Consider the following 21,836-nt stretch of genomic DNA (forward strand, 5'->3'; position numbering starts at 1 on the left):
TTCGATAAACAGGCCCCTGGTTCCTAGTGTGCCGATTTTGCATGAAATTTTATGGGTACGAGGACCAGTTACCGTCACTTATGAATCTCTGTCCTAAATTATAGCAATATCCTAATAATTATAAAATTATTGTCCTATTTTGCTGTTTTGAGGCAAACATATAGTCATTCCGTCAAAAAATTCCGAATCACGCGGAATTTCGCTCCATCTGAGCTGATCTCGAATGTATGTCACCTGAAACCAAGAAGTGACACTGCATTGAAGATGATCATAGAAATTGATTTTAACATTATAAACCTTTGTTATTACTCTAAAGGAAATTGTATGTTCAAAGTAAGCTTTGCCATTACTTAATATGAAAACGGTCAGCTTTCTAAAATCGATTTCCATATCTTGATACGATGAAACAAAACCAAGTTTTTAAAAGTTGAATAAGTTTATTCTTATGAAGTTAATAGCAATATGCTGTATTTACGCAACACATTCGTTATTGCATAAGATGCAAGTTGGCGGTAACAGGTAACTGACGGTAACTACTCCCCGACCAGTAGTAAAAACGAAAAAAAAATTATAACTAAAGCGTCGCCAACCGAAGTTCTATATAATAAGACTACATTTAAGGTAAAGTGAGTGTTAGAAATTTAACAATATAGGCCTACAACACTATCTTAGCTAAGGGTATAGTCGTGATTTTTTTTTAAATTAACTTCGAGATTTTGGGATGGAATTTAATTAGATCTGGGAATTCGGGAATTCGGGAATACACTATCAAATACTTTTCATAGTGTATAAAACATCAATAAAATTCTTTTTCCACTAAAGAAACACTTATAAATTATGGAATGAACTGCTAACATGACATCGGTTGTTCCATAACATTGTCTGAACCAAAACTGTGCATCGGTTATTATATATTATGTCTCTTGCTCCATTTAGTAATCCTGGTGTTGGACAGTTTACCCACATGAATACAAGACAATACCACAATCTTATTCATAAAATAGAGTAAAAATATTGTTAACCAATATTTTTGAAAAACCGCCATCAAAATATAATTCAACAATTTACACAACATCTTCTGGATAAAGGTTCTGCTCGTTAATATCATTCGTCATAATAATGACATATCCTGTAGATTTTTCACGTTTTAAAAACTTAATATAATTTTCAAGTTCTGATTCTGCGAACTGGGAGACTAATTCTGCATATACGGTATCTTGAGTAATATTATATACGGCATCATGAGTAAAATTTCATTATGATCTTCAGTGACATTTTTCCAAACCAAGTTTTAAAAGTTTATAACTCGTCTAGAGTTATTGTTTGAATTACATGTTTTCCGCTCTTTAATTTTTCTGGAAAAATCGTTTTTCGTAATCTAGACAACATAATACCTAATGAATTTTTATAATGTCTTTTCGGTCAATTATTCAAGAGTTATTTGTTGTATTTTTGTTTTGCTAATCAAAATTTAGTCTCTTTTCGTTAGACTGGTATCTGTTAAAATGAACCATAGGTCGTTTATAGTCTCTATATAAATAATGTTCCCTTTTGTTTATAAGCTCTGCATGTTTTATTTTTTGCCTCGAGTATTACTGAAGAGACACATATTATCTAATTGTACATCTGGTGCAGTAACATTTGTACCGTTTAGTTATTTCTTTGTAATTGTAAAGATGTAAATTCTTTTCTTTTCTATAATGTTTGTTGTTGTTTGAAATTCGACTTTTGAGTAATTTCATTTTGAATTATTTGTCATTTTAAGGTTTCATCTAATTGTTTATTAATGTAAACAGATTATTACTTCACGAAATTAATTGTAAGTGTCATCTGATTTGATAAAGATTTTCATTAAAATATTTATCTGTTTGTCTAAAGAGACACAGACATCCGAAAAAAAGGCCCAATTATAATGTGAATGCAATTTATCTTGCATAAATAAACATTACAATAACTTAACAATTTCCATGAAAATCGCTGTATGAATTAGTTTTGATTAGGCCAATATTAAAATTTTGATATCTGAAAATGTTCTTTTGATATCTTCATTCTACTTTTTTTTAACATTAACATTACTCCAAACACAATTGCATTAAAAAACGGAATTTTGAAAAAAAGTCTGGCAAAACAACTGTTGGAATACATGAATTTGAGACTGGTGATCTTTTGGCAGCTTACTTTATTTTGCTAGTGACAAAAACGGTATTTTTTCCTCGAACTGAATAACAAGATCCTCACTTTTTCACTAATGAAAGACAAATATTAATTGTAAAAAGTAAAATAACAAAAATACCGAACTCCAAGGAAAATTCAAAACGGAAAGTCCCTTATCAAACGGCAAAATCAAAAGCTCAAACACATCAAACAAATAGAAAACAACTGTCATATTCCTGACTTGGTACAGGCATTTCCTTATGTAGAAAATGGTGGATTAAACCTGGTTTTATTGCTAGCTAAACCTCTCACTTGTATGACAGTAATATAGAATTCCATTATATTGACAACAATGTGTGAGCAAAACAAACAGACATAATAGGTAAAAAATGTCAAAAATAGGGGTACAGCAGTCAACATTGTGTTATTATCTTAATCACTATAGAAACAAATAACTATTTCAACAAAGAAAAACAAAATGGCATAAAGACACTCTATAGACAAAGTACATAAGCAAAAAAGAATAGACAAGAATACAAAATTGACCACAGCACAATAACACAATGGCGGGATGTATAAATACCTAGCCACGCCAAAAGTATATACCAAAAATGGACTATTATTTTTTTATGTCGGGGCCTTTTATAGCATATAGTATGGGTTTTTCTCATTGTTGAAGGCCGTACGGTTGCCTATAATTGCTTACATCCACTTCATTTGAATTTGGTTGATAGTTGTCTCAAGGTTAAAAATATGCAAAGACAAATAAAAAGGACACTATAACACGTAATTAAGATGTCAAACAACGTCAGTACCTAGAATCTATACTTCAAGACCATCATGTATTATTTGTGAAGTTGATACGGAATATTTGTCAACAAGGTCTTGGTATCTTCCGATGAACTTTTTTAGAAAAAGGACGAGACGTTCTTTGACATAACCCTGATTCATCAACTTTCTGCTCAGACACTGGTGACGTTTTATAAAGTCTGAGTAGGAGCTGCAAGCTCTTGAATACCGAATAAGTTCGGAAATGTATATTCCATATGCAGGTGAGGTTGGTATATCTGTATAAGTCGTTCTTTCTTACAAATCTGTTTGAGCAGGAACACTGTAAATGAAGTTCTTAATAAATGAAAAACGTGTATGTAAGATAATAATACCTTTTATTACATTGGTTACAATGAAATACAGTGATTTCCTAGTAAAAAACAACGATAATTTCACTCCTCTGGCGTCATGCAACAATGGATTTTGTCAGGATATTGTCGATGACGTTGGATCAAAGCGAATAGGAAATACGTAGAAAAAGATGTAGTTCCTTATAGTTTACACTTTATTTCCATGAAAGAGCCAATTGTCAGTGTAATAAAAAGAATAAATAATCAAAGAATTAAAATATATCGATAAATATTCAACTCGTAACCGAACAAAACTGATGATTAACTCAAGCGCTACGCGCCTTCGTGAATCAATGTGTTGTTCGGTTACTCGTTGAATATCTTAAATTCACCGAGCTGATTTTTACCATTTCTCAAACAAGACAAACAGTCAAATTCATTGTTTTATTCATTCTTAGCTCACGTAGTCAAATGCCAGCATGAGTTGTTGCTATCATATATGACTTTTTTCATAATCGAGCAGTTTTGTCTTTTTTATTGAAACCTATAATTATTAAGAGAAACTATTTACAGCAAAAATGATTAGTCATATTATATATACATAAATGCCCATTTGACTGAAATAGTGAATTTACTCATTTAAGTAGTTACTGTACTTAATAACTGTGTTGAACATTTTTGCCTATTATCTTGAAAACTGTCGACTGAAATTGAAAAGCGTTTAAATGAACAGCAATACAAGATCAATGATCACAAAAGTTATGTAAATATAGTTTATACAAAAAAATATTAAATATGGGAACTTTTTCATTTTTCCCATACTTTTCTGAAGGGTAATTTGTTAGGACCACGCCCCAACATAAATCTCGTATCTCATAACAGCAACAGATCACGTTTCAGTGTCTGAAAGTCGTAGACATCTTTTTCTAATTTCCGCCATGATCTAGCAAGGTATGCGGAAAGATACGTTATAAACAATCAATCAATTAATAACACTCAAAGCCTAAGGTCTGTTTGAACGTTTGGTAGTTCAGTATGTCATAATGTCAAATGCCCATGATCATAACTAAAGACAATGTGTCTTTATCACTTGTCGCTATAATATCAAAACCATTTCATACAATCGAAAAACTTTTAGCCAATCTTAGCTTGTAATCCTAACAAATCAGATAATTATTCTTATTACATCTAATACTTATCATTTTGGAGCTTTAAAGTAACCATATGGAATTTTACAAAAAAATACCATGTGGGCATCTGGTTTAAATGCAAAAAATGTTGAAAGTGCACTTAGAAATAATAAACAAACATTTTATCAAATATAAATAAATATTACATTCTTTACTGCTTCAAAGAAAATGGTCAGACAACTTTAAGGTTAAAAATAAGAATTAATATCTTGAATTGAAATTTTCAAACAACACATATAGTTACCTCCATTTTATGAGAAAACTAAGTGCCCATATACATGTACAGTACCTAACCAGGTTTGAGGGAAACTGTAATCATCGGTCTTGTAGTCTAAACATTCTGCCTCCGTATGGTCATTTGTGAAAATATTGCACGATCTATATAATTAATATAATTCTTTATTGGGTAATACAGTTCATTAAACTGTGAAATTATTGTACAAAAAGTTGAAGAACCCTTAGAACCATGTTTTAAAATTATTTGTTTAACCTCAACTTAAACGAGGTACTAACTTGAAATTGAAATATGCGCAAAATGCCTTGTTTCAAACACATCCAGACATATTGGCAACATTTTTTCTTTCGGTACTATTTCATTGAAAACCGATCGCTATCTGTAACCACGTTGAATTATACTATTTTAAAAGTTAATCACCTGACTTATTCTTTTGTTATTAGTATGTACCCATGGTATGTATATACAAGATTTATTAATTGTAGTCTCTTCCTGGTTTATATATACATTTTAATTTTAGAATTGTGAAATGGCAGGGTATAATTTATTGGCAGTATTTCTGATGGTTTGTTATTGCTTTCAATTTAGAAGTACTAATGCAGGTTTGTTCGTTTACAATTTATATGATTATTTTACAGACAAACAAAAATGCATCAACCACAAAACTATAAAAATTTGAGAGAAAAAAAATTCAAAATTAGATTTTAATTTGTTACGAATTATAAAATGAAAACTTAACAGAAATAATAACATGACCAAGTATTCAAAAATGAAAAAGAAGTAGGACCAATTTTGTAGGTAATCATTGTGTGGAAATTTCAGACGTATTATCAATAGTTATTCAATTGTGGTTCTTTAAGATATTAAAGCAACTGTATTTTAGTTTTGATAGTGGACAGTAAAAATGCATCATTAAAAAACAAAACTGATTCCCTCTACAAAAGTAATTGGAAATTTTAAGATGCATTTAACATGGAGTTAAAACAAAATTGCCCTCTTTATTAGTTTGTCAAACTGTTCTCAGTTTAATTTTTTTCTTGTGTTCGGTAGGTGTACAAATTTGCCTACTATAGGATAAAGACACTTATAAATGGTCCTATAGCTTTCTATGTAATGTTCTGAAAATCCAAGCATGCATATCTGAACTTCAAATATTGTTAATTTCTTGTATGTTTTTTCTGACTAGTCCCAAATATATGAGATATTTTTTGTTTTTATTACTAGTTTCCTAGATAGGAAACATACGACACCCTGCCTTATTTTCAATTTCGCATTAGGTATTACTCAGTTAATTGATGTCAACTTATTTAGAACAGGTATACACCCCGTATAAATCCCTAAAGCAGTCCTTTCCCATTTAAGTAATCATAAAGTGGTCCGGTGCGAAGGAAAAGTTATATTGGAACGAAACAGGTATGGACTTTGAGTACTTTTCATAAATGCTTGTCATAGATTTATCACAAATATATAAGAATATTTTAATAGATTTTGAGGCAATCGGTTTTACATATACAAACCTCACCACAATTTTGACTTAAATTACCAAATGTAATCTACAATAAAACACCTTATTCAAACATTTTAAAGGTATTACTCGTTAAAACTATTCAACTGATTTTAAATAGTATTAAAAAAAACATTGTATCCAATTCTGACATGCAACTTCCTTGTCCTACATTCAAGATCATTTGACACATTTCGTTTGTAAGCTAAATTCGTTCGTTTAAATGAGATTCATCCTGTCTATGCACCTGATCTTGCTCTATATAAAAATAAGGAGATGTGTTATGGTTTCCAATAAGCCAAATATATACCAGAGACTAGATGAAATAGTTTATAGGTTATTGAAATATGGACAAAATGCCTTGTTTCTAACACATTAAGACATCTTGTCAACATATTTTCTTTCGATACAATTTCATTGAAAATATATAGAATAACTATATGTCACTAGTTCATGCGAATACCCAAATACGCAGATATTACAAATGACTCAGTAGTTTATGAAAAACATGTTCTCATGGTGTCTTCTGGCTATTCCTACATTTTGTATTTTACTATTCTGGCTATTCCTACATGGGAGATTATGGGAAGAACAATAGATGTTGATATTGCAAAATATGTTGTTTTAGTCATTAATGTCTAATTAGGTTACAGGTAAATTTACCTGTGGAAATTAGATAAAAATAATTATTTATATGAAATTTATGTAAAAAAAGTTTGTTTTTGTTTGTTTGAAACATATATCAAGTTATATAATTAAGTGTTTCTAATATGGAATTTCTTGAAAATAAAATTATATAAAAGAAAAGGTAGTAAAAGCATTTAGTAGTCTGGAAAATAACATTATTTAAAAGAAAAAGTAGTAAAAGCATTTAAAAGTATGGAAAAAAAACTATTCAAAAGAAAAGGTAGTTAAAGCAGTTAACAGTAACCAACACTTTCAACTTTAGCTTCAAAAAATTAATTAATTTCATTATTTGAATAAATTATGACACACACCAACTAGTTACACACATATCAAACTTCTACTCATGCAAAGACCAGCTTTACAACAAGAGACACAAGACATTACCTGCACTACCAACATCAGTAGCAGATATCACAGTAGATGGTGAATTGGCTGAAACTACTACTGGACAACCTTTCCTACTTGCAGATGATAACACCAATGGTCGAATGCTTGTATTCAGTACCCAAGAAAACCTCAAACATCTAGCATCAGCAGACACCATCTACTGTGATGGAACATTCTATGTGTGTCCAACATTGTTCTACCAGCTATACCCTTTCCATGCTAAAGTTGATGATATTATGTTTCCACTGGTTTACAGTCTCCTACCTGGTAAAGATCAGCAGATATACACAAGGCTACTCACTATTCTGCAAGATCTATGTAACCAATTCAACATACTACTTCAACCATCCATGATGTTCCTCGACTACGAAATAGCATCAGAAACACAGCCACTTCAATCTTCCCAGGAATCAACATTAAAGGGAACTGTTTTCACTACACTCAGTGTATCTGGAGAAATGCTCAGAAGCATGGTTTGCAGACTGCATACAGTGAAAAAGGCGACATTCACCAACTTGTTCGGAGAGCTGTAGTTCTGCCACTTTTACCACCCAATACAGTCGAAGATGTTTGGTTTAACGCACTGGAGGACATCGATGATGCAGATACTGATACACCAACTCTTAACTTCACAGACTATGTAACAAGCTACTGGATAGAAAACAACCAAAGCCTATGGAATCACTACGCAACAGAAGGTCATAGAACAACAAATCATTTAGAAGGTTGGCATAGTAAACTGAAGAAGTTAGTCAAAGCACCTCACCTAAACATCTTCTGCATGATCAAGTTGTTGAGACAAAGAGAAGCCTTCCATGCTCTCACACTTATCCAATACAGAGCCGGTGGGAAACGTGTTACCAGAAAGAGAAAATACAGGGAAATAGATGACAGACTTCAAACACTGAAAACAAGGTTACAGAATGATGAACTTACTTACTTAGTCTTAGATGCATGATTTTTTTATTAGTTGTTAGTGGCTTTGAACAAGCTGTCAGTAACTGCGAGTACTCTCAGATCTGTACTTAGTGTCTTTTTGTTGTTTGGATGTACAAGTACCCGGCCACTTCCACTTGTAATTGTAGTATTTGTATTTGTATCCATCTGATGAGTTAAGCCTCTTTCAACTGATTTTTATAGTTCGTTCTTATGTTGTACTGTTACACCACTGTCCCAGGTTAGGGGGAGGTTTGGGATCCCGCTAACATGTTTAACCCCGCCACATTCTGTATGTATGTGCCTGTCCCAAGTCAGGAGCCTGTAATTCAGTGGTTGTCGTTTGTTTATGTGTTACATATTAGTTTTTCGTTCATTTTTTGTACATAAATTAGGCCGTTAGTTTTCTCGTTTGAATTGTTTTACATTGTCATTTCGTGGCCTTTTATAGCTGACTGTGCGGTATGGGCTTTGCTCATTGTTGAAGGCCGTACGGTGACCTATAGTTGTTAATTTCTGTGTCATTTGGTCTCTTGTTGAGAGTTGTCTCATTGGCAATCATACCACATCTTCTTTTTTATATTTACGCCAGTCCAGTATGGAGATGCTGCTTCTCATCTCCTGCACATTGATTAAGACTGTATTCTCTTGTGTGTTCAATTTAGTGCAATGTATTACTGTGTTAGTGCTCTGTTTTAATGTCAATTTAGTTTACTTTTCTGTGCTTTGTTTCAATGAATATGTAGTGTAACTCAAAATTTAGTGCTTTGTTTCAAAAAATGATTACTACAATTTTAATATATTTATATTTCAATTGATATTATTTACTTGTATATATTAATGTTTTCACCTAAATAATTTCAATTGCTTGTGAATAACATTGTGCCTATAAATTCATATTGTGCTTTTGAATATTATTTACACACAATGTGCTATGAAATTATTAAATAAAATATTGTAATATAAACTATTCTTTTTCTTTATTTTCCACAAGATTTACCTGGATTTACCTTGGTTCATTAGTTTAGTGTTGTAACAACATAATCCTACATAATCCCATTGTTTACATAAAAATTCTGGGAACTCCAACATAAAATTTTACTATTTTACCTATAAAATTCAAAATGTAGGAATAGCCAGAATAAACCGTTCTCAGTGGTATGCAATTTTTCTCGAGTAAGGATTTAAATGTCACTTTTTCATATCAATATTTTTCACGACTTATCTCTTTTGCCAAAACATTTCCTTTGCATTCTTAAGCGCTAAAACCAAGTTATATAACTGAAAGGCAAATCTGAGCATACTTTAATTCCGTAATGTAAAATTTAAAGTTCACGGAAAGCCTTCGTAATTAAAATCCTACAAAAAACATTTGAAACATGGAACTATATAGCAAATGAAATTGTTTTTCTTAACTTTAAATTTCTAATTCTATGTAACTTGCTGAAGAGTAAATATTAACACTTTTACAGTACCAATTAAATATATTTGTATTAGGAAGACAATTTTTATCCGGATATAAATATAGATTCCACCACTGTATCAAGTGTGTTACGATATTTCTCCACTCAAAACGTAATACACGAGTTAGAGTGGTGGAATCTGTTTTTCTTATGATTTTTAGACAATATCTAATCAAAGTTTATTCTTCCTTTTTCAAAGATTTGCAGAAAGTTAAGTTCTTTTTATGCGACGTCATCAGGTATGGTCGCCTTTTTTCATGACTTCACAATAGAAAATTCAGATTAAACCAAGAAAATTTGACGTCATAAATGAATTTCGACCAATCATTTCCCGAGAAAAAATTTTTCTCTAGAGGTGAAAAATATTTTTTCTCACACCGATCGAGAAATGTGAAAATTAGAGAATGGTCCTCTTAAAACACTATCAGTTTACCTTTATTATTATTATTGAAATGAGGAGCTATTTTCTGGCCCTTGAAATGGCAAAAATAGTAAAACTATTCAAGCCTTTCAAAATAATTTATAGAATACATGAACAGTTTGATAAAATATGAACACTTAAGTGTAAATGTGTCACTTGACTGTATAATGCGATGTCACCATGATCTCATAATCATGTAGAAATTGACATGTTGTGCCTAAAAGGGCAATTTTACGCATAGCTTTTTGAAAAAAATTGATAATAGCCAAGGTTTTGCACAAAAAGATATTTTAACCACATCAGCTTCTTTGTAAAATGCATCTTGTTACAAAAGAGTAAAATAACAAAAATACCGAACTCCAAGGAAAATTCAAAACGGAAAGTCCTTTATCAAATTGCAAAATCAAAAGCTCAAACACATTAAACGAATGGAAAACAACTGTCATATTCCTGACTTGGTACAGGCATTTCCTTATGTAGAAAATGGCGGATTAAACCTGGTTTTATAGCTAACTAAACCTCTCACTTGTATGACATCCCATAAAATTCCATTCAGTTATATTAAAATCAATGTGTGAACAAAACAAACAGACATTATATGAAAAAATGTCAAAAATAGGGGTACAGCAGTCAACATTGCGTTATAATTTTAATTACTATAAAACAAACAAAAGATATTAAAAAATCAATTACAATATTCTAAAATGAGGCCAGTGTGGTGGTTTTTGCAGTTTTGCAATAAATTCAAGAAGTTTGAAGCCCTAATGCAAACTTGAGGATGCAAATATTTAAAGATAAAACGTAGAGACTCGTATAATAATGCTATCCGGCAATGCGTATCTTGGATTATGCGATATACCGGGTGCCTCCTTACCCTATGCTGACAGATTTTTACGGATCAACAGTATCTACGGTACGGTGTATAATAGACACCATGCCTACCGCAAGCTCTGAAACCCATGAATACTCGTTGCCATCCAGCAATAATGGGTTTCTTCTAACATTACATTTCACATACTCGTGGTTTATATAGTGATATTTACATTTTGCATGTGGATTTTCTTCAGTATATAGTATCGAAAAGTCAGTTGTGCAGTCACTTTGACGTCAAAAACATTTTGAAATTGACATATTTTACAGAAAATTACCATTTTATGCATAGCTTTTTGGTAAAGTTGGTTATAAGCCAAGGCCTTACTAAAAAAAAATAATTTCTCATTAACGTCATCGTTCAAAATAATTGGTAGCAAATAATCTTTTCGGGAAAAGCATTGGGTCATATTTAGGTATTTTGAAATGATTGTATCCCCGAATAAGGCTATTATGACAGATTTTGCATGAAATGCCAGAAATTTGAATGTAATTGTGTGTTTTTTTGCTGTGCATGTACTGATTTTGTTTCATGGATGGATACCCCATATCCTTTGTTTTTTCTATTAGGACATAATAAAAAAAACTACTGATATATGACAAACTTATTTCTTGTGAATACATGAAAAATGTTATTTGATGGATGTATTATTTTTTTTTTTTTTCGAATTCTTGTGGACCATAAATTGGCCTTCCGCCTTTTAACTTTGAAGTGGAATTAAACATATATTCTTACAGGAAGCCATTGATTTCTGTAAATAAATTTTAGAGTACGTGTACAGCATAATTGAAAATAATAATGTATTACAAAAACAATTTACTGATTTACTCAAAAATAAAAGAAACTGTTTATTTTAGAAAACAAGATGTCCATAGATACTGTCCACATCTGTGAAAACCTTTTTTCTTTTAACAATTGACAATCTAGGGTTATTTGGTACGGGGACCGCACGATCAATATAATTACCTTCTCTTTAAATTAATAAATTGGTTTCCAAACTGTACTTCTGTGAAAGAAGCTGAACGTGAGATCTTTCTTTTATACAAGAATTTTGGTGACCTCGAAATGCCTTGTTCTTTATTTGCAGGATACTATTGCTACACATGTTCTGCAGAGTCATATTTTGATGATGTTATAGTTCATTTATCACACTTTCTAAAACACTTCTTTTCAGGTTTTTTTCGAAATGTCACCTCAAATATCCACAGGTATAAAAGATCCCAGCAAGCCTTCTGTGCAACAAGATTAGAACCACAGTGTTGTCTTGGAACAAATTGTTGTAGTCCAGACTTTGAAGGGTGTTGTTGTGATGAAGCCTGTGTATGGTTAGGTGACTGTTGTCCTGATTACATAAGTACTTGTCAGGCAGGTAGGCAATGTTCAACATGATGAATCAATATACAAATTATACAATTCATATATATTTTAGTAAAATAGGTTTATCATTCCGTATATTCAAATCAAACATAAATATACAGATTTTTGAAGAATTCATCTTATTTAATTGACATCCATCCGTAGTCGGTTTCTGAGACGCTATACTTACAAGTGGACATACATTCAAAAAGCATGGTTACTTTGAAAAAATTCTCGAAAGCCAATGAACTATCTCTGGGTTTCTATCTTTATTTGTAACATGAATGGTAACTTTTTCCTTTGATCCTTTTGGGTTAACTTCTGTTATTTCTAGAGGAGTGCATTAACTGAATGATTTTTTTTAGTTATTTCACTTTCAAATCCCGCCTTTGACCGCTTATCATAGGAAAAGCATCCATCTCATAAGTTGTTATTGCACAGTCTGGCTCCGCCTCCATAGCCTAATAAACTATGAAATCAACGACCATAAAATATCCAATAAATTTCTATAAAATATATACACAACAATTGATCAAAACATAAATTCGGGAAAAGGTTTGGGGGGGGGGGGGGGGGGGGGGGCTTAAACTAACACTTTTCTAGTCAAACTTGCCAAACTTATCCTAAATAACAAATGGTTCCATACACTTGATGCAAATGAAAGCTAGAGGAGAGTAACAAACAGGAATAACGTGGTCTCTAAACGAAGAGGCGATATTGATAAATTGGTTGACACTTGTTTTAGCGTGTAATACTCTGACATGTTCTTTCCATTTTTCCTCTGTCGACTTATAATTGTTATTGGCTCCTTTTACCTAAAACTAAAATAATTGAAGTATAACTCCACAAAAACCACATCTTGTTTCTTATTATTTGTTTTACCAATCTCATTGCACGTCAATCAAAAATAGAAAATAATGTAGCTTGACTCCCTCAAAAGTTCCTAGTATTTCCACGACTCATAGTAAGATTTTGTAGTATTCGGTCTGGGTTTGAATATCTTATACAAACAAGATCGATTGTGATAATTTTGTAAAAAAAAATGCCTGGCTCTTTTCATAACACATTATAGTTAATATATATTTTTTTTTATTTTTATTTTATAGGGCCGTGTAACCAGTACACCCTCATTGAAAATGAAGAAAAGAGGTCTGCGGGATATATTACGCATATTTCAAAAGATATACCCATCAGTGATGAATTATTAAATGAAACATGGTACAGAGTAATAAGTGACAATGGAGAAATAATGCCTACATATCCTCCTGGTACATTGCATTGTGGTACAATTAACCCAATCTGGCTAAATGGTTAGTGTAGTGTTGTTTCGAGGTCTAGTTGTACTAAATTTGCGAAAGAAAAAACTTTATCTGATTACCTTCTTACTTTTAATTTACACTTTGCATGGTAATGAAATATATTATCACGGAGCAATTGTCTTCCTTTTTTCATAGGAAAGTAGATTTTACTTAATTTAAAAATGGTTAATCTCAAAACAAACAACACCATAGAAAAATACTTTTTGATAAGTTTTAACGCATTTCTGAATATGTTTTCCCAAATTTAACACGCCTTTTCTTAAACACATACAATATTATGATTTTTTCAGGCTCGTTGCCAAACGAAGGGGAAGAAAATGTGACACTAGTTGCTTGTAAGCAGACACAAAACGACGTTTGTGAAGAAGAAATCGACATAAAAATTATGAACTGTTCTGGGGGATTTTATGTTTACTATTTACCTAATACGACGACAAACTCAGCCTATTGCTTTGGTAATTAATACGAACTTATAAGTTCGGAGATTGTTTCCTTGTGGAACAGAATTTTCTTAAAATCCAATAAACAACCGTTACCAACTGTAAATAGAAATTCATGCCTGGTTTCAAATATTCGATTTAAAAGTTTAAACGACCTTAGGTTTAGTATATTTTTTTATAAAGAAATGATTTTCAATCAAACCCCACGAAGAAATAATGAAATGTATATCTTTCCTATTTTGACTTACTGAATAGAGATATTTATTTTGCAAGAACTATAGAAACTAATCAGGTTAGATTATATATTTTATGTATAAAGGTCAATGTGATCTATAAATCTTTTTTAAAAATCCGGAAGAAGATTCCAATGTATGGAGTCTCTACACCAACATTAAAGCCTTCTTTAATTGTGTGACTTCGAGCGGTTAATTTGCCGACTTATGTTTCAAATTGTATGGTAGCGTCTTATGTCAGATCAAATAGTGATACTCAAAGAAAAGCAAAAAATGTTTGAGCTATTTAAAATATTTGATGTTGTCTAAGTGAAAAGCTGTATTGTCAAAAGGGCATTAGCTGTCAAATTCAAGTTCACCGATTTGACTCAAATTCTCATATTTTATTTATAACATACTAAAACGAATATCAAAATTACAAAAAGTACAAAAGAAACAATTAACAATTCATAGGCTCGCTGTAATATTTCAACATTTTGTATGTATTTTTGACCAGAAGCCATCTAACTTTCCATCGCGATGACCTTCTAAGACTGCCGACGGTCATATAACCCGATATAAGCATAAATATGAATAGATAGCGAACACGTTTATTGGATTTTTCAAGGTCAGTTTGAATTCATGTTATAGGTTAAAAATATATTTAAGCACCGTTGTACCTGTATAAGACAGATTTTTGTAGGCGAGATCAGTAAACGAAATGTTTATTCCTGGTGGCTCATTGATTCACTTTTCAATGTGACATTCTTTTCTTTTGAATAAACAAGCCACATGATGAACACATGCGTACCCATCTCCTCTAAAGGTCAAATTAAATGGTTGCATGAATACTGATTCAAATGAGTTCAATTATTGACTTGCATGTCAATAATACACCAGTGATGTTTTGTTTAGCTTATTTTGACAAAATTGAATATTATTTCGTTATTCCGCTTTTATAAATTAAAAAAAAATCATATTCTATTTTTTGGTCGAATTCGTAGCTAATGCCTCTTAATAATTACTAGGACGTAAATATTTAACAAAAAGTTTATTATGTTACAAACCTAAGGGTGCAACCACTTAAACCTTTTAAGCAAAGTTATTTTATTTGGTCGTGACTATTCTTTTATCACCATTTTGGTAACAAAAATCTCTATTGATTCATTCATATTATATATTTAGCTCTCCCAAGTTGGTGTTCTTGATAATGGTAAGTTTAGAAATGCGTATCAAAGGCATCAAATTTGTTCTGTTAATGTCGATGGCATATTTATTGTTGTGTACAATATTGCATGAGGGAACATACCTGACATAAATATCACTGTTCCATAATACAACACAGTTTTAGACAATGTTTTCTTCAGTTCTTTAGTCTTCTCTGTTAACATTACTGTATATCATTATATAATTTACATCGAAAAACTATATACAAAAGATTATATAAACAAACATGCCATAAATTATCATACAGAACATATACTAAGATGGACTACTGTAACACATGTTTATAATAATATCGACAAAAACACCAATCTGCTATGTCCTAAATCCATTAAAAAAATACAGCACAGAATTTTAAATGATTTATTCGAAAATAATTTGATCCCAAAGTACGGCATCAACTGAATCTTTTGAAGGCAGTTCTGCTATAACGACCATTGAGAAATAATGTCCACAAGACGTCCCTTTTAATGTAATAAAGTCTAAACAAATAAATCTTTATATAATAAATCATCTACTTTTATAAGATTTAATACATTTTTAGATAATAGGTGAATTATCGATTCTTTCTTGTCTTGGTTTCGAAATCTACTTATAGTCACATCCGTGGTCCTATAAACCAACAAAGACATAAATCACCGAAACAATGATAATAACGGGTAGTGTGATTACAGAAAAAATATTAGCGATAACCTTACTTGTATTCTTAGTTATGATTTACTTGTCATTTGAATTATCAGATATAACCCAAATATAAACCTTAATGGGTAATGGTCGTCAAGTTCAAAATCTATCATTGGATTGCCCAGATTTATACATTGAAATAATAGTGAATTTAGTCGTCAGATTTTTAGAACCAATATAAGAAATTGCCATAAAAGTGTTAACCATTGTTATCTAATAATGCATATCAATTGGTAAAATTAAGAACTTGCAATTTTTTTGTAGGAGATGGCCCCGTTCTCTGTGACGATGGTTTGTCATCTGAATCCGGATATTATCCAGGGTGCACATGTATGTATAAATATTTTTTTTTATCATAACTTACTGCATATTTAAATTGCAAGATTTTGATCACCAACATAAGTTTGAACTAAGTGTAAATGTAATGCTGCAAACGGATAATACATGATAACGGACTGATGTTGTATGACCTGCATTGGCATTATGAACTTCCAAAATCATCACTTTTTCAAAATGAATGGCATTTCCTTTCCGAGATATAACTTGAAAGATCGTAGTCTGATTGTGGACAACTTTTCAAAACAGCAAAAAATGTTTATTCAATACTCTTGCTATTGCGTTTCATATACATGTAATAGTTCATTGCCATTTATTTAACAAAAATAGGGTAACATAAAGAACCCTCCAATTACAGTTATTTTGGTTAAATAAAGTAATGAAAGTACAATTCTTCAGATGAAAGTATCTAAGTAATTATTGGTTTGATAATGTAAGGGTTCTACATGGAAAAGCAGGAGGATAAGAGTTGCCTCTCTTTGTTCGTATCAACATTTTATCATGTGTAAAATAGAATTTGTAATAAAAGATAAAAGATAAAATATAAATATTTTATCAACTAGATTTGGCTAAATTGTGACAGTTGTATAGTTTATCCATATAAAAAAACATTTACCATATCTACTGACCCAGCAAAATAGTATCTTAACACCATAGTTAATTTTTGACAAAATATAATAGAGAATGTACATGCATACATATATATATGATACTATTTATCACAATTAGTACAACACAATCATATGTAACAATGAACATCCAACATTGAATAGACCCTGCTTTGTACAATGTAGCATGTTATAAAATATAAATGAATGACCAGAGTTTGTATATATGTGCTGATTGCCATTTTATTTTGGTGTACATTTAGGTTATCTCCCTCAATTCGAAATTTTGGCCTGCATCTCATTTGGATTTATTATGTCTGCTTTTTTATATAGGTATTTGTGTCAACAGATTTATGTGTTACTATTGTGTCAAAGTGATGTTGCATCATTGTGTACTAGTATATTATTGTCTCTTATGTTCCTGTTCCAGTGAATATACATGTATATTCCACAAAGTGTTTTGTCTTGAGTTGGTTTGTTAAATATTGAAGGTTGTATCTACGGTAAAATGATTCGTATTATATATATTATATACAAAAAGTATGTACTGTAAATGCTAATATGTAACCTCTTATACTTTTACATTTATATTAAAATCTACATTGCATTCATATAAGCACATAAAAATGAAGCGATCATATAAACTTTTTTCAAATTTCCTAAGGGGTCCAAGCATACATTAAATGTAAAACTTACAAGTATGAATAAAAATGTACAGTAACATTTAAAGAAATTTATGTCATTGACTGCTAAAAAAATTAACTAATAGTTGAGCAAATTTTGAAAATAAATATAAATAAATTGATCAACTTTAACTTTCGGATAAGATCTTTATGATCTTGTAGAATAGTTAGGTCTTTCCACTTTTCTGTGGAAAGACCTATTGTATTTGTTCTGATTATTATTTTTTTTTTTCCCCGCTAAATTTTGTTTTTGCGATAAATGTTTGTTTCGCAATATGTCGCTTAGATATTTCTCATATTGTATCGTATAGTTTATACGCTTTTAAATTTCACCCTGCTAAGCCGAACCATCTGTGTGCATCTCCTTCGTAACAAAAAAAGATATCGACAAAGTTCTTTTTACAAATTGTTGGATATATCCTCAGAAATTTTGGGCTAATTTGGATCGAAGCGATTCGATGAAATTTTATAGGAGTTATCTACCTTTACAAAATAAATTTGTCGGTATGTGTTTTCAACTCATCAACCGTTAACCGTATAACCCTGGAATCTTTTTATTTGAGGCTCCTAGGTCCTAACTTAGAAAATGAGGTCAAGGTCAAAGGTCAAGGTCAAGTTCTCAATGTTGACTTTTGCTTGTTTTTGCATTTTCTCCTACACTTTGAAAGATACATATATAAGAACAAGTGCAAAATGTCTGCTTTTATGTAATGAAGATATGTTACATTAGGTCTGATACAATTTAATGGCATCTTATAGGAGTTAGTGCCCCTGAAATGTCTTAATATAAGGTTATTTGATTATTACTTCAACTAAGTTCATTATAAAGCCATATGACCTTGTACAAAAGGTTAGGTGACATATGACCTTGAAAAATGAAAACCGGAAGTGACCTTGAGAAAACCGGAAGTAGTCATTTTTGCACTTTTTTCATATAAAAGTACTCAGAATCCATATATTTTGTAATTTAATTACATTTACTTATCACTTAAGACTAGAAGTGGCTTTCTGTAAACCGGAAGTGGTCAATTACATCCGGGTTTACAGGCAAAAGTATATAGAAACTATATATTTTTGGAATCAGTGTGAAAGAAGCTATCATATGAGACCGGAAGTAACATCCACTTAACCGGAAGTAGCACATTATCTCCTTTAGTTCACTTTAAAGCAGATCAAAACCATTTATTTATCGCATCAGTCTGAGGAAACTAGCTTCTTTGATGTGGAAAGACCTTCAATTGTTCTCTGAACAAATGGTTTTTAATTCTTTTTGGTTTAGGTAGAGTAAATTTGTGAGTATGGTATAAACGAAAATCTTCTTCAAATTTGTTAAACATTTAGTAGTTAAAATTGTCAGGAGCTAACAAAAATATATCAAAAGGCCAAAATTACATCAAAAACTTATATATTCATAAACATATTTTCACAAAAAGTTTTATAAAAGTTTATTTTACAATAATGACTGTTTAACTGAACACTTCATAGTACTGTACTGATTATGTTAAGCTGGATCTTTTGTCCAAAGCTACCAATAGAAAGTTGGCCACCTCACAAATTGTGTCTGGTGTTTACAAACAGTAATTTAAACAGTTCATCCTCATAAAGTTAATGCGTATGTATGTTCTTGCCTTCAACTGTAGAAATCAGGGTTTGTCCCTCGGTGGAATAGGCAGGACACTGAATCAAAAGATGCATCTCGTTCTCAACAGCTCGATTAGTGCATGCTTTGCAGAGTCTTTCTGATATAGGTTTTTGGCGGTAACGACCTACATTTTGTTTGTATTTCTATTTCTATAGAAAATGTACCACTTTTGAGTTTTGAAATAACAGATCGTTGCTTTGATAACATAGTTTTGTTTATGATTTTTTCCTGATAGTGACTTTCTTTAATTTTGATATATGTCCTAAGTTTTGGCATCCCGTTCACATTAGTTTTCCATTTCTCTGACCCTATATCTTTTAGCTTTTTCTTAACAATGTCTATAAAAGCTGTCACTCCTAGACTAATTGTACTACTTTCTTGATAGTATTGTGATAGGTCTCATTTGTCCAAAATTGCCTTCACTTCAAATGACCAGCTATTCCTGTGACTATTTTGTTTGTCCCATAAAAATATCTTTTTCGGTAATCGGCTTTCTAGCATTCTTATAATTTTCAACCATAATCGTATCATGTTAATTTGACGTCTAATTTGCACGTCAAACCAGCATGTTTCTCCTATAAGATAGGGTAAGGGTGACCTTTTTCCGACTCCCAATAATGTTCTTATTGCTATACATTGTAGTTTGTCAGTAAGGTCCATATTTTTGTATCCCCACACATATATATATATATAATTCGTCTCAAATTTAGCCCAGCAATGTCAGCAAATTTTTGTTCTTTCCTCAGCGGGATTCGAACCCCTGCTTCTGTGACATCGTGATAACACCGCCTGCACTGTGTCTTACGCACTAGACCACTCGAGCAACTAGGCTATAAAATATAGCTTTCGATAGTCGAGTTATGCCTTTCCTCGTCGGCTTTATCTAGGGTTGTAACACAGTACATGATGTAAAGTGGCAAGTAGGATGGTGTTTCTTTCAAATCAGCTATGTTTTGTCGGTCGTAAAGGATGATTATGTAATTACCATGCCGTCACATCAAATTATAATTCTGTTATAAACGTCTAAACATTCGACAACTTTACGACAGACGTTCTCCATCGGATAATCCGTGGTTATACAGGACTCACAGCATAATATATATATAATTCGTCTCAAATTTAGCCCAACAATGTTAGATCTGCAAATTTGCGTTATCATTGCAGTTGCCACGATGTCACATAAGCAGGGGTTCGAATCTCTCTGAGGGAAGAAAAATAATTTTCTGACGCAACACAATGACAAAATAACTATAAAAAATACAAAACCTCCTTAGTGACAAAAAACGATATTGCCAAGATCTTTAATTTCACTTACAGATATATTGATGACATGTCACTCAGTAACCGCCGTTTCAGGGATTTTATGTATCTCATATATCCAAGTGAACTTGACATTTAGATAAAATACAAACCCTGGAAGATCTCTTTTACATTTGGATCGTTTTCTTCATAGTGACACAGATGAGTGACTTCAAAAAAGTATCTATTACAAACCTGACAATTTCATCTTTCCCATTTTCAACGACCAATGTCTTACTTGTTAGCAGTAACATACCCTCTGTTGTATTGTATGTCTTTACAAATCTTAAATCATATTTTATGTGCGTGCATGTTCAGATTATACAGCCTTCATTTACAGGGGTGTACTCCTGATGAAAAACTGCTACATGTAATGAGATCAATGTTTAAAATCGACGGTTTAAAAATTTTACGTTTATCATCACACATTGGTTGACCGATATGATGTTCCTATGTTTCAAATCACACGAGACATGTTTCAGTCATTAGTTACAAAATTCGTCTGATCTGTATATTAACCTATCGTGTCCAGTTCCCAATTGTAACATTTCGACTAAGTTTTGATTTGTATAGCGGATGATATATTCATAACAGGAGGCGATTATCCTTTCGACGTCCACAGTCTTGATCCGTTTGAAAGTCATGTGATACCCCCATTTTTTATATTGATTTTTTTTAAATTCTTAATGGATTAACGAGACTTGAACATCGGTACACTACTGTTGTCCATAAGCTAACCTGTATTAAGATGACGTCATGATCACATATTTTGACTTTAAAACATTAAGTATATAAGGATAGGTTTTTTTTTCGATGCGACTCTCGTTTACAGCAACCTCAACTGAATTTTCACAAGTTTGTTGCAGATCCTTCATTGCTAAAATCGTTGTACGTCTGTTTTGAAAAGACAATCATGTTCTTTGTTACATTGATAGGGACATAATGTTTTCCGGTCTGTACGTACGGCTGTTAGTCTCTCCATTCCGTAAAAGGTTATTTTTTTGGTTTAAGGTAGGTTACAGTATTGGTTTAGAGGGGGCTATAGTTCTGGTTTGGTTTAAGGT

The 21,836-nt window shown here is 31.6% G+C and overlaps 1 protein-coding gene across 3 annotated transcripts in view; it reads left to right on the forward strand.

Annotated features, from left to right (window-relative positions):
* Window positions 1-21,836, forward strand: part of LOC127711615 (von Willebrand factor D and EGF domain-containing protein-like) — a 252,338-nt gene that overhangs the window by 197,056 nt on the left and 33,446 nt on the right. For 2 of the 3 annotated variants that reach the window (XR_007986813.1, XM_052217718.1), the window contains exons 3-5: window positions 13,432-13,635; window positions 13,935-14,099; window positions 16,469-16,534. Coding sequence is in view for 2 of the 3 variants with exons in the window: in XM_052217718.1 (XP_052073678.1) it covers window positions 13,432-13,635; window positions 13,935-14,099; window positions 16,469-16,534 (435 nt within the window). In the remaining variant the exon portion in view is untranslated. Of the gene's footprint in view, window positions 1-5,203; window positions 5,303-12,143; window positions 12,339-13,431; window positions 13,636-13,934; window positions 14,100-16,468; window positions 16,535-21,836 lie in introns of those variants that run through there. The other variant, XM_052217729.1, reaches the window with a different exon arrangement.

The sequence above is a fragment of the Mytilus californianus genome, unplaced genomic scaffold (genome assembly GCF_021869535.1).
Source record: "Mytilus californianus isolate M0D057914Y unplaced genomic scaffold, xbMytCali1.0.p SCAF_1, whole genome shotgun sequence".
Lineage (NCBI taxonomy): Eukaryota > Metazoa > Mollusca > Bivalvia > Mytilida > Mytilidae > Mytilus > Mytilus californianus.